Source organism: Homalodisca vitripennis, chromosome 5, assembly GCF_021130785.1.
Source record: "Homalodisca vitripennis isolate AUS2020 chromosome 5, UT_GWSS_2.1, whole genome shotgun sequence".
NCBI lineage: Eukaryota > Metazoa > Arthropoda > Insecta > Hemiptera > Cicadellidae > Homalodisca > Homalodisca vitripennis.
In genome coordinates, this window is record NC_060211.1 from 73,376,741 (window position 1) to 73,390,438 (window position 13,698).

At 32.5% G+C, this 13,698-nt stretch overlaps 1 protein-coding gene across 1 annotated transcript in view; it reads right to left on the reverse strand.

The window, feature by feature from the left end:
- The window catches only part of LOC124362365 (runt-related transcription factor 1-like), a 99,237-nt gene that overhangs the window by 61,759 nt on the left and 23,780 nt on the right, over positions 1 to 13,698 (reverse strand). The window contains exon 2 of the mRNA XM_046816802.1: positions 9,069 to 9,182. Coding sequence (XP_046672758.1) covers positions 9,069 to 9,182 — 114 coding nt within the window. The remainder of the gene's footprint in view (positions 1 to 9,068; positions 9,183 to 13,698) is intronic.

Genomic DNA, 13,698 nt, shown 5'->3' on the forward strand with positions numbered 1-13,698 from the left:
CTAGGAGTTGGGCGAAAATACACGAAAACTATACGACTCTACTTGTGAATCAGAAACTACCTACACTGCCTATTACAGAGATAACAAGTGTAATAGTGAAGGCAGTGGTTGCGCCGGGAGCAAGCGTGAAGTCTGTCAGTAAACCGCTAGAACACGTAGTTTACTGACATTCTAAATCGTGACAATTGTGAGTAGTTACACGTTTATACTACTAAGTTTACAAATACAATATAATGCGTTAGGAATTGGAGGAAACGAAACTAAAAGTTTACCCTCCTAACAGACAGAGGGACAGCACCAACGTAGAGGGCCAACCCGAAGTTGCCAGCGAACTGCTAGCACAAACAAGGCAATATGGCTCTTGACGGGTTTTTTCAATAAGCTACGTCAATTGTGAATCAAAAAATTATAAAGCTGATGAGAAAAGTTTTAATACCAAGGGTGCAGAAAGCCGATGTGAAGATTATGAATACCAGGGTACAAAAAGCGGACGAGAATAGTATGAATACCAAGGGCACAGAAAGCCGATGAGAAGATTATGAATATCAGAGGTACAGAAAGCATCCAACATTGACCCGAACTTGTGGTGTACATATCTTATAATTATGAACTACAATAGAAATGACAAGTTAAGGTAAAACCCTAAAACAATTTAGCTGCCAAATCTTCACAATTGAAATTTAAATGCTTGTACTGCCGTATGAAAACTACAATTGCTTGACAGTATCAATAACATACAACATAACATACTTCAGATTAAAAAAGGTTTTAATTTATTTAAATATAGAAATAAGCTATACAGAGGAATATAATTACGATAGTATATTATCTTAAGGACTATATTTAAAATATTATTAATTAAGGCATATATTTAATCCCTCGTTGAGTAAAACCACCCTGCCACCAAATACTCCTTCAATTTCAGATTCAATTCCGATTTGGTGAAGACACACTTTAGACTATCAGGAAGCATCTAAATTCCTGTTACCCACATTATGAGGCAGTCAAAGCCGACTGATGCTGTATATGTCGGATGTTCACACGTTAACGGTTGCCCGGATGTTGCGCTCAAGAAGGATAGAAGAAAATTGTTCCCTCCTCCCTTAGTGTTCCCGTGTACCGCTGGCTCATCAATGACTGTAAAGTAAGTGTGCAAATAATGGTACCTTTATACAAAACTTCGCAAAATTGATAGAAACCCTGTCAATTGAAACAACAAATAGGGCTGAAAAGAGTGATCTAGCCAAATCGGCTGGTGTTACACATGTGGTTGTAATGGCTTAGTATGGCCTGGTACACTATGTGCCTGCACTCACCGGCTCGCTCTGTTTACCCTTTCCTCTCCCTCTTTGCTCATATTTACTCTTAATTACTTTATGACCAGAGTTTCCAGTTACATGACAGCTTTTCATCCGCCAACAGTATTTGTTTGGAACACAAACAGAACTAAGCCTTATAAATGAAGATAATGGATTTGGAATATGTCGTTAGTGTGCATAAAAATCCGTCCTTGCTAAACCGAACCCATTAATCTGTGCCAGTGAGCCGCTTAACGGCGCTTACAATCCGATTCTGTGCCATAAAACCGTCCGAGGGAGCAAGCTTTCATTTTGATGATATGACCTACCGTTGTTAAAATTTGAATTCAGTCAACCACCCTAATGATTGTCTTTACTGCGAAAGCCCTAATGGTAGGATTCAACGTATTCAACACTTATTAGAGTGGTATTATGCAAATAACCCAAATGTTACTATGGTTGTAACATGAAAGGTTAATATAATGCGATCTTATTCACATTTCAAAACACTTTATCCAAATTTAGGGCAGCATCAAAAATATCAAAACATATCCTGCTGTAAGGAACCAATGAATGTTTCTTTTTGGCAACCATTAAAAGCACATATTTGTTCTTCAAAACGGTAAAAATGAATCAAACCTATGTACCAGATGTATGGATCAAAACGACTAAATTCAATTAATCGCTGGTTTTTCGAAGACAAATGATAAAAATGTTTTAATGTCTTGAAAAGGTATTTTGAATCCTTTTGTAACTCTTCCCATCAACCAATTTTCGGAGTTGACTAACTTAGCAAATGTAATTAATCTGACATAAAACTAATTTGGGTTTTAATATTTAAAAAGCTTTTTCGAAATTTATAATCGCATTTGAGTAAAGTAAAAAGTTCACTGTTACTCCTCTTTCCCCAAAATGAAGCAACAGTTCAAAAAATTTGTATTAAACCTGAAAAACGTAGTAAACCACAACTGTCAATGTACTATCTTTCAATAAACTACGGAACTTGTCATAACTAATTTCAAAAAATTGCAAAGAATGGAGGAAGCTGGTATGGCATATGGGAGATAGTCCATCTAAATGTGAGTACCCACAATAACCAAGACGTGGGACAAGAAGGTAAAGTCAGTAGGTGAAGATGTGGTTTGTTGTGTGGTCAATATTGTACCCCCTCCCCCTCTACCACTACTGTGGCATGTCACGTGGTTAGAGAATAGACTTGCAGTTTTTGAGTTACTCAAGTTAGTTTATTTGGTTATTATAACAGTAAAACCCATCAGTAATAATAGTTTTCTGTACACATTCTAATAATTGTATTTTAGTAAGTTTCATTCTAAAGACGAATACTTTTCGTACTTCAGAAACAATATTTTGAAATTCAGTTTCTTTGGTGTTAAACTGTGCAGAGAATTATTTTTTAATGATTAAACATTGATTGAAAATCTTCGCATTTTAAACAATGGTTCTTGATTTATTGCATAGTAGAAATTGTGTTTCATAATATTTGAAGTAACGTTGTATATTATAGAGTTTGTGAGCTAAATCATTAATTAATTATTTTCAAATTTACGGAATACTTATATTTGAAATATATAATTTTGTTTCTTATTTATGCTGTAATATTTCATTATGGTATAAAAATAAATATCGTATGTGTACAATATAAAAAGTATATACCCTTACGTAATTCTTAGGCCCCCCTTAGTCACTGTAATCGTTACATCATGGGATACGTTTAGGACACATGGCAAAAAAACTCTAATAAACCATGTTATAGAATTTGAAGCCAAAAGTAAATTATGTAAAACATAAATATGATGTAAATTTAAAGCAAAAATTTAATTTTTGCTTATATTGGAATTTTATACTCATAAAAAATTTAATCAAATAATTATAATAACTATGAGTTAAACTAATTTTTCGGCCGTTGCCAAAATGGAGAATACTTTTTCACTTTTGATTCAATGTGGGGGGTGGGGGGTGGGATAACAGGGAATTTTACGTTTGGCTTTTACTCTACATTGACTATACATTTCACAAACCTTGTAGAGTCTTTTAAAACCAAATCCGTTTAATGTCAACATAAATTACGTTAGCTAAGTTAGCCCACTCAGATGGGACAAATTAGAAAAAATTCAAAACACCTCTTCAAGATATTAAAGCATTTTGAACAATTTATCCACGAAGAAATCTACGATAAATCGAATTTTGTAATTTTATCCCATGAACAAGGTGTCTAATAGTAACCTTTAGGTAACAATTTTAGCATTGTTAAAGAAATAATATGTGTTTTTAGTGGTAGCAAGTTTTATATTTTCTCAAAGGGAAACATTCATTGGTAACATAATGCAGGACACGTCTTGCATGTTCTTGCTCTAAATATTATCATAGAGTGCCTAGATGCCTAGAATGGTAACATCTGCTAATTTCACAAACTCTTTCTATGTCGCGAATTTTCTCTATATAATAATACCTTCCCATATAAGGGATGTACAAGTTTATTTAGTTTATACAAAAATCTGATCACCGCCTGGCTGTTAGAGGTAGCTTATTACACAGAGCTGCTAATCTGCCATGAGTATGTTGAATGTGTCAAATCGCTGACAGATACTATCCACACTAGCACCGTGCTAGAGCTGGTCTTCCCTCGTCTATGCGAGTATTAAAGTATCTGCAAAGCCAAACTTTTTCACCCCATAAATTATTATAACAAATTTTAATTGAATATATTTTGAAGTGACATTTTTAGGCTATGTAAAATTAATATAATTCCGGTGTTTTATTATTTAGAATTTTGTATATTGTGTTTTATAAACTTGTTTTTATATTTTAATATATTTTTGATTTAATTATTTTCATATAGTAACTGGTCTAAAATCCTTTAAACCTAAAAAAAGGAAGAAACGTATTTCTACAGGGCTAGTCAATTACGGCAATTGATGTAATTATGAGTGGTTACTATTATTATGTTGCAGTCTTAGTTTAAGGTTTTTAATTTAACCAATACTGTACATACATTTCTAAATTTATTTATATAATTTTTCAGTTGCTAAGACTTTTTTCTTTCTCTCTCTTTATGTATGATGTAGTAAGCGCACGATGTTTTAATAGAACCCAGAGTACCACGTACATGGATTCGTCCCATGTGGCTCTTATTGTTATTGTATTTGTGATTATAAAGAAATAAATATTTCCGGATTCTGAAATAGATGATTTGCTTCTTTCTATCATCCTTTTAAGCAATACTGTCTTTATAACGTTCCCGATTAGTTAGATTATAGGTTTAGGCTGAAAACTTGTGACAGAGGTGGATCGAACGTCTGGCGACCCAATTAGAACCTAAGAGCAGAGCGAGTCCCGTGCGTGCCTCGGACAATAGCTCTACCGCGGGCCAGGCGGTTTTGTACAAATTGATATTCTAATTCAATAATGATCCTAAACAGGGAGTATTAGCTCAGGACATGCGAGCTTGTCAGACATATGCCTGGCACCTTGCTTCCGCCATACCGCTATTATAATTATAATTATAGTTATTTGTCCATTATGCTCCAAATAGATGGAAAAGCATATACACTCTCTTCACTATGAATGTTTGTCAGTTCTGTGCCATTATTAGTTTCATATATCCGTATTTAAAGTAATGAATTACACATAAAACGTTATTTGAAACGTTATTAGCTGAGCGTCAGCGAAGCCCTTGTGGAAGCTGGCAAAACAACATTTCTGTCTCTACGCACGATATCTCGAAAAAAAAAAACTAACCTATAGACTTGAATTTTACTTGAAGCTTCATATACGTTAGTAAGCCTGACATCTCAAGAATGGTGCAAGCTGAAGATTTGAAATTTTGATGCAATTTCAGCGAAACCAGTTACGAGACATATGGTTTAGTTTACCCAGACCATTTTGTGTACAGACGAAGTGTAAAAAAAGTTAATAGTGAAAAAGAGCTACACCGTTTAATTTTAGGTGTTTGATAGTTTAAATATGTAAATGATTGGTAACAATATATCAGACTAGCTTGGTGTTTATTAAATCATGTAATTTGTGGAGTTTTAATTTGTTTTTCCTACTTCTACTTTATTATACATTTACTTCTTAGTCATTTAATTTTTTTTTAATTAAGTGGACTATCGTTAGTTAGGTGGGATAGTATGTCATATTATTATTATTATTATTATTTTATTTAAGGTACGTCTGTACCTAAATACTTTACTTTGATATACTAAGCAGGTTATTGTCTTCTTTTTACATGCTTTTATTAATACTCGTGTAACTCGTGTGTATTATTAAAAACTAATTTATAAATGTATAATTTACCGTTATAAATATTAGAAACTAATGTAAGATATTAATATATTTTAAAATTTATATTTATAAATATGTACTTACAATTTAAATTAAAGAACATATATAATTATGTAAACTAATCCAAATTTCATTTACATATTGTGGTGACAGTTTATGCAAACCCTTTTCGGAGGCAGTTGATTATTTAATTAATAAATTCATTTTCCCTCTACAACCAGATTTACAATTTTGCTGCTCGCTGTTTATTGTGATTGAATTAGAAGGATAGTGATAATATCGCGTAGGCTGAACTGAGTAGTGAGAGTAAATTATACAAACGATACTATTTATCTGTTATATTATTTACTACCTATACATTAAATTTACTAATAAATTTTTACTTAAAATTAAATTTTGTAAAAGTGCTTTACTCTTTCTTATTTGTTATCTTGTTGATTGTAAATGTTAACATGTTTTGTGAATATGGATAGACCGTTGATAAATCAATATATAAATAAACGATGAGCACGAAATACAAATAAATACGGACCTATTAATATTTAGTTACCCCTTCATACCTAAACAGTGGAAACACAACGGATGTACGTATTCTACCCTAATTCTATTATATAGTACTACATGTTAGTTAGTTATCGTACAGAGTTGTAGCATCTAAAACCATAGTTATGTGGTTTAAAGTTTATAGATTGTTTTTTTCTGGTTTCTGTATCTGTAACTCTTATATTTTACGAATAGTTTAACACAAAGACACTAATTCAATCAGTCGAATATTCATGGGAGTGGTAGATTTATATTTTTTAGTTTCAGCGAATCCCAAGGCCGACACAAAGACCCTGTGACATATGTGAACGGTTTAGCGTAATACGGATATCGTAATATTGTATTAGCCGTGATTAATTTTAACCGTAAATGAAGTGATTCGACAAGAAACACCTTTCTACTTTTTTAAACTATTTTAATTGGAATATCATAACACCGTTATAATACAGAAGCCGAGAGTCATTTTACATAGTACTAACACATCCTGGTTTTCTTGAAATCGATTGAGGAATTCCCCTAAGAAATAACTCTATCGTCAGCCGCGCTAGTATTGATGGAGGTCGAAATGGGAAGATACCAAAAGAGCTAAAACATTTTTTTCTCCAGATAATATATTTTCTAGATTTACAATTTTAAAACAATGATTAAGACACGTAATTACGTAAATAGTGTGAAATCAGCTACTCAAATACAATGGCGACTATAGTTATCTGAAAATGATGCAACTATTATGTTTTATTCTATAGATATATAGTGAGATAAATATTTTTGATTTATATTTCAAATAATTTTTATACCCTCCCATTTGTATCTTTGCCAAAACTAGCGTGGAATGTTTTCTTTTTTTAGCAAAAATTCCCTCTTTGGATTTCGTAAAAAAACACGTTATATGCTTACAAAGCGTAAATTAGCTCTTAGCTCATATACCATTATGCATTAATCTGTTGCAATATTCAGCCTGCGTGATTGATTCACACATCTAATTTAAGAATGTATAGGTATCAGATCTATACGTGAATACGCTTCCCAAAGTGTGCCACCTTATGTAAAATTTGCTATATAAAACTATTGAAATTAAATAATTATTCGTTCGGCTTTCAGATCAAGTTAAGAAGAAGATAAAAGCAGATCTTCATGAACCTGTCCTCATGAACCACTAAAAGGTAACTAGTGTAAAGGAAATGTTTCATCATATATCATGCATTTTTTCGTAGTCTTCCAGACATCCTAATATGTAATTTCTTTCCTAAACGTTTAGAAATTTGATGAAAATGTACGAAAATTAAGTTTTTTATGTATAAGCGTTTGTTTTTTTTAAGGTCGAAAAATATATAACACTATAACTTAATCCGTTAGCAGTGTGAACTTCCAAATAATTGTAAAGTCAGATAAATACCAAACAAAGTGAAGTTATAGTACATACATATTTTTATTCAATTTATAGAACGTAATTTGTAGAATAAATTGTTTGTGTATACAATTCACTTAACTTTTCATTGAAATTTTGTGTCCACATACAATTCACTTAACATTATTCATTGAAATTATTGGTTATTGGTGCACATTATAAAGCACCATGGTGCTTTTTGACGCTTAAAATAATTTTAAAACGCGTTTTATTTATATTTTGTCCTGGTGCAGTGCAGAATCGTCACCTTGTGATATCAGACTTGCATTTTACAGTAACGGTAGAAAAAAAAAAACATTAACTTTCTATTTTGTTAATTTATCATCCGTTTTACTTCCATTGCTGTTTTACCAATGTACGTTAGCTATTTTTTTAATTTAGTACACATACCACGTTCAAATACATTTGTTTTACGCAAAGACACTTATTATTTTGTTATTTATTTTTAAGCTTAGTTCAAAGTTGCAAATCGAATGTCAATATTTGTTATTAAGAACTCGACAGGGTATTCTTAAAATTGTGTCGTTGTGTGCCTAAACGTGCAGTAACTTTTAGTAAAAGGAACCTCCAAGAAAGAAGAAGTATTTATATTGATTTTATGGATAAACTTGATGTCAAAGAGAAATCAAAAACTAAATAAACACTTTTGTATTGAAATAAGCACATGTCATATGAGATGTTAACTTGTGGTACACATGTTGTGAAGTGACTTTGGGAAGTCTTTCTTTACGTTTTGTCAACCTATTCGATATCTCATTGTATCGGTTTATTTGTATATTTTATGTCACTTTGATATACTATATATAAACGAATTTATTTCTCTGTATATATGTTTTTACGTTGTGACAGTAAACAACAATTAACCTAATTTGTACCTGTCGACCAACATTTAACATAAGATTACGCTACTGTCCCCTTCACTGAAAACGCCACTTACTCTAAAACAGTTGTGAAACAGGTTTACTTCTGCAACAAAGTAAAGACGTCGCATGCAACCGTTACGTGGTCGACCAACAGGGTAATTTGCAATTTATACTTTTTAGAACGCAATCAAAGAAGCCACTTGACGAAAAATTGAGCTAAGTACATTAGATTTACGTAAGAGAAAAAGACGGAAAGAAAGCTGGTGTCGCCAATGGGACAATTTGGTCTCAATAAGCAAGCGCAGAGCGGCGCACAGGCTGGCCGAACACCTTTCACTAAATTGAAGAGACGTAATTTTGCTTGCGAGAAGAGAGAAGATGAAGTAGTGAGGAACTACTACTCTCCACGGTAGCTGTCGGGAAGTTCACACGGACCACTTTTAGAACGTGCCACACGGGGTGATCTAGTAGGAGTCTAGGAGTGTTATATATTTTTTGGCCATCGCGTCATACAAGACGACGATTAGTACAGATTTCCAAGTCTTTTCAAAACAAATGTTAAAATTTACCCTTCACATTAATACTCAACCGATAGTACCCGTGTGAAGTATTGAAAGAGCGAGTAACTTAACCTAGCTGTTAGATACTCACTGGTCTTGGACCTGGGTTCCCGGGGGCCGTCCACGGTCACCTTGATGGCTTTGGTGTAGGTGGCGATTTGGGGCGGGTTCGAGGACACGGTGATTGTTATACTGAAGCTCTTTCCTGAAACACAACAATATTTTGTCAATGTCAGTTTTAGTCCACTGTGTATCATCTTTTTGTAAAAAAATAGTATATAATATATTGTGTTTCACAATTTAATTATTTGTGAAATCGAAAAAGAAATTTTCCCATAAATAAATGGGTTGTCAGCTGCATTGGTTTTGATAGAGGTAGGAAATGGCAGACATTATTAAAATTACTTATGGTAAAATGTAACCCACTAATAATTATATATACACAGTTAAAAATATATGTATTAACGTTAGTCATATGTACATAATATTTATTTCAGACAGGTACTCTGTGTTTTCCTCGTTAGCCGACGATAATTTAACTTTTATTTAAGTGGCTTACGTTTGGTTTTACGAGTAAGCAATCGTATAAAATAACTGTGAATAATTTTAAACAGTTTATCAATCAATAGGCCACTTTTAATCTGGGCATTTCCTTCTGTTTTTATCAAATCAAAACTACCATGATTAACGATTAATCTCTCCCTTAAAAAGCATTTCTCCATTCATAATAACTAGGCTGTGTATTTAAACAATTGGTTCTCACCTAATGGCATCTATTTTCGTGAGGGCATTCCAAAGTTTATAATTCATAACAACGTCCTTATCTATGGATGCCTTTACATTAAAACACAATTTTTAAGTACTTACTTCAAGATGAAGGGATTCCAAAATACACTGCCAATCTTTCTATGAAAAGATCATGATCATCATTGCTCTATAAATAATCAAACACAATGCTCTTATACATCAGAGTTAGAAGGAAAGCTTAACCAGTACTTAACACGTAGAGTGCATGGGAATCTATGTGAAATATAACACTTAAGGCATATTAATTTTTACAATATATTTATTTTATTAATAGGCTAAATTTAATTTTATGTAACCATCTTGAATTAATGAAAGACACAATCGTTGTTTTAATTGTTTGTATTATAAAAAAAGTATACATGAATAAATACTTCCGCTTTTATAATATCGGCTAAAACATTACATACATTATACATTACATACAACTATACATTTAATATAATTAAATATAAATGCAGTAAAAAATTTTAAATAGTAATTAAATTAAAACATATTTAGCACATAATATCTTATGAAAGACATAAACTCAAGTTCGTATGTCTACCCAAACCGAACATTACCGACGCACGTTCAAGACCAAATTTTACTTTTTAGAATATTAATTTGTCGAAGCTAAAGCCTTTTAACTCAAATACTATGGGCTCTGATAATGCTATATTTGTACCTGAACGCGTAGCTGAATATTTACTGTGTAATACACAAAAAAAATATGACCAGGTAGTTTGCATTTCGGTGAAGCTGAATAAATTTGCACGTTATTATATAAACATAGATTTTTTCAATCAAAAACGTCTGAGAACGCATTAGTGCTTTATTAATAACAGAGGAAACTCCAGCGTGATTCGAGTGGTGAAGCACGCTTTCCACCCTTCAATATTACAGAGCCATAATCTAAAAACCATCTTACATTGAGAACCTAAAAACATAAATCTGTAAAATCCAATCCAATAATTTCAGTCGGCTTTACGTCTAAGTTAACCACTTCCAAATTGGATTAGCTAATTTTCCGTCTATGTAATATATTATAATAAATATTTTATAAGAATATGAATTATTGATTAAACCTTAAAGATGAACAATAAACCCACCTAAGATTAACTGTATATCACACTTCCATCAAACACAGGCAAAGTGTTGAATACAAAACAGGACACTATAAAACTGCAAAACAATGTCGATTCTCATATACTCGATTTAAAGTAATAGGTTAGGAAGTAACGCAAGTATCAATGTAATTTTTGCAAAACAGATGCCAGATGGTATATTGTACAGATTTAAACAAAATTTAGCTACTTTGGATATCGTTTTAAACTGAACTATTGCTGTACCCAATCAATAGATTCAGATTCAAAAATTTCAGACCAATCTGATGATTGGTGTAGAAGTTTGATTTAACGAATTTTATTTTGAACACATGTTAGAGTAAAAAATCGTAGGCAGTGAGCTGATTTACTGTTTTAATAGGATACGGAATCCGCGTGAATAAGGTTTCTACCCGTGCAACAAGAAAACACGAAAGTGTCTCATCAAAATAACAGGCTGATCAAAAAGTTAATCAGCTATAACATGTTATCTTCCAAATCCACTAAGCGTGCCAAGGGCGGCCTTGGGCTACACGCAGGTCCGAGACAAGCGAGGTCAGATTGGGAGAGACATTACGGTAGATCCAGCAGCATCAACGGGAGGAACAAAAAAGGTGCTAAAACTGGACAGTCTGTGTAATAGGGCGTTTTACCTCATCGTTGACGTCAAAACCACGAGTGGGAGGTGACTGATCACTGCTCATCGGATTGGCTTACACCCACACTTTAAATTATAACGCATAGTCTAACTGTCCACAATCCTCTCTACTGCAGAACGCAAATATTGACAAGGCATGAGTTGAGTACGGCAGACCACATAATTATTGCTTAACAGTCTTCGCTGAAGTTTCATGCAACATTATAACTCGAGATGTCCTGCGTACAGATAGACAATGAGGCTAAAATAAACTTTGCCAGTTACACCTTAGTTATTACAGAGGTTAAATTTCACATTGAATAGAATTCTGGTTTACAGACTAATATTACTTTCTCTTCAGTCTTTTTTTTGGCCAACTAAACTTGTAAACAACACAAGATAAATTATAAAAGATTATTTTCATCTTTAGCATTACTGGTCTTGGGAACACTTTGAAACAAGGTCAGTTTTCTATTACAGACGGTTTTAATATAAGTTCAAAGAAGCAAGTATGCTCATAGACTTTAACAAGTTAACAAATTTATTTACAAAATGACTGTATATTTAATTACTGAAACATATATAATGAATATCTTATGGAGAAAAATAACTGAATACAGCTGAGAACGTAATCTTATTAATTTTATTTCAGTAAATAAGCTTGAAATTGGATTTTGTCTGTAAGAAAAACATAAAATATTGTAACTAAATTATACTGCATTAAAAAGGCCAAAATATGAACACCAACATTTAAAAAAGTAACTACAAAATCAAAAAATGCTGTTCCAACAAATCTTATAGCGGCTATGGGAAAAAAGTTCAGGGACAGGATATAACATTTAAAAAAACCATTCTATGACCAAATTCCATATCGACTCCAAATTCCATGGGTCGATATGCATCACCATCAAATCCATTCTTGGATATGTACAAATAGAAATCAACGTGAAGTCTAGAGATGATATCGATCTTGAGATATAAGAAGGATAGTTAGATTACATTAATGTTCAGCCAATTCTCACAAAGGGACTTCAGGAAGCCCATTCAGGAAACTCAATGTTAGCTATGCATAAATTATGTTATATGAAATTTCAAGTCCATAACTCAATTCGTTCTAGGATATCCGGCGGCACACAGGCAAATAGACAAACAGGGAGACAGACAGAACATATATTTTGCCCTAACTCTCAGTGATTGCGAAACAAACTATTCAGTTTCAAACTTATGTCTCAGTTAATTCTTGTGATATCAGTCTGAGTCCTCCTGAGCTTTGTTAACGCTGTCAAATTCAATAGAGAAGAATTCTACCTTGTCTATTTATGCAAATAAACTGATGCACTGCACTATGGACGGGCCTGAAAAAAAAAAACGCAACGAAAGTTTGAACAACCAATCCAGCAAAGTAACGTTACTATTTATGTTACTATAGCGCATGTTAAATTGTCATTTAATCGTAATAAATTTGTTTAAAATTCTTTTCTTAGATTTTCTTGCTTCCATCTTGGTTACACTTAAGACTAATATGAAAATGTTCGTTAACGCTCGGCCAACTCTCATGGAGTAACATAAACCATCATCGATCTTCATTATGCCTATATAGAGATGAAGCTTCATACAAACCTTAAATTGTAAGTCGGTTCCTTCTCGAGTATTACAGATGTACAGACAGATTTGTTTAGTCTCTGGAGTGATACGATTAGCTAACGCTCAGCCAATGAAAAGTTGTGAAGAATCAAGTAAAAAATTAGTAAATTTTTCCTAAGATATCCAATTCACGATAACAAAATTTCCGGCCCATGATTTTTATTCAATAAATATTGAGCTCAGATAAGTTATCACCTTAACCACTGATCAACAAATCTAATTTTAATACTACATTTGGTTAAATAATTAAAGGATTTCTTAAAATGAATATATAATTTGCGTTTTAGTAGTATAGTACTAAAATCATTATTACATAAAATGTTCTCTTCATCCCCATTTCATACTGTAGTTAAGAACAGTTGTACAATATTTGTGTTTCAGTAGTATCATTAACGCTATGAAATATTAAGATCACTTCTCATTGCATTTATGTAACTAAGAACAGCTCTAAATTTGTGTTTTAGTAGAATTATAAACACTATAACATAAAATTCGCTCTTCATCCCTTTGCATTATTGTAAATAAGAACAGCTGTACATTTGGGTTTTCAT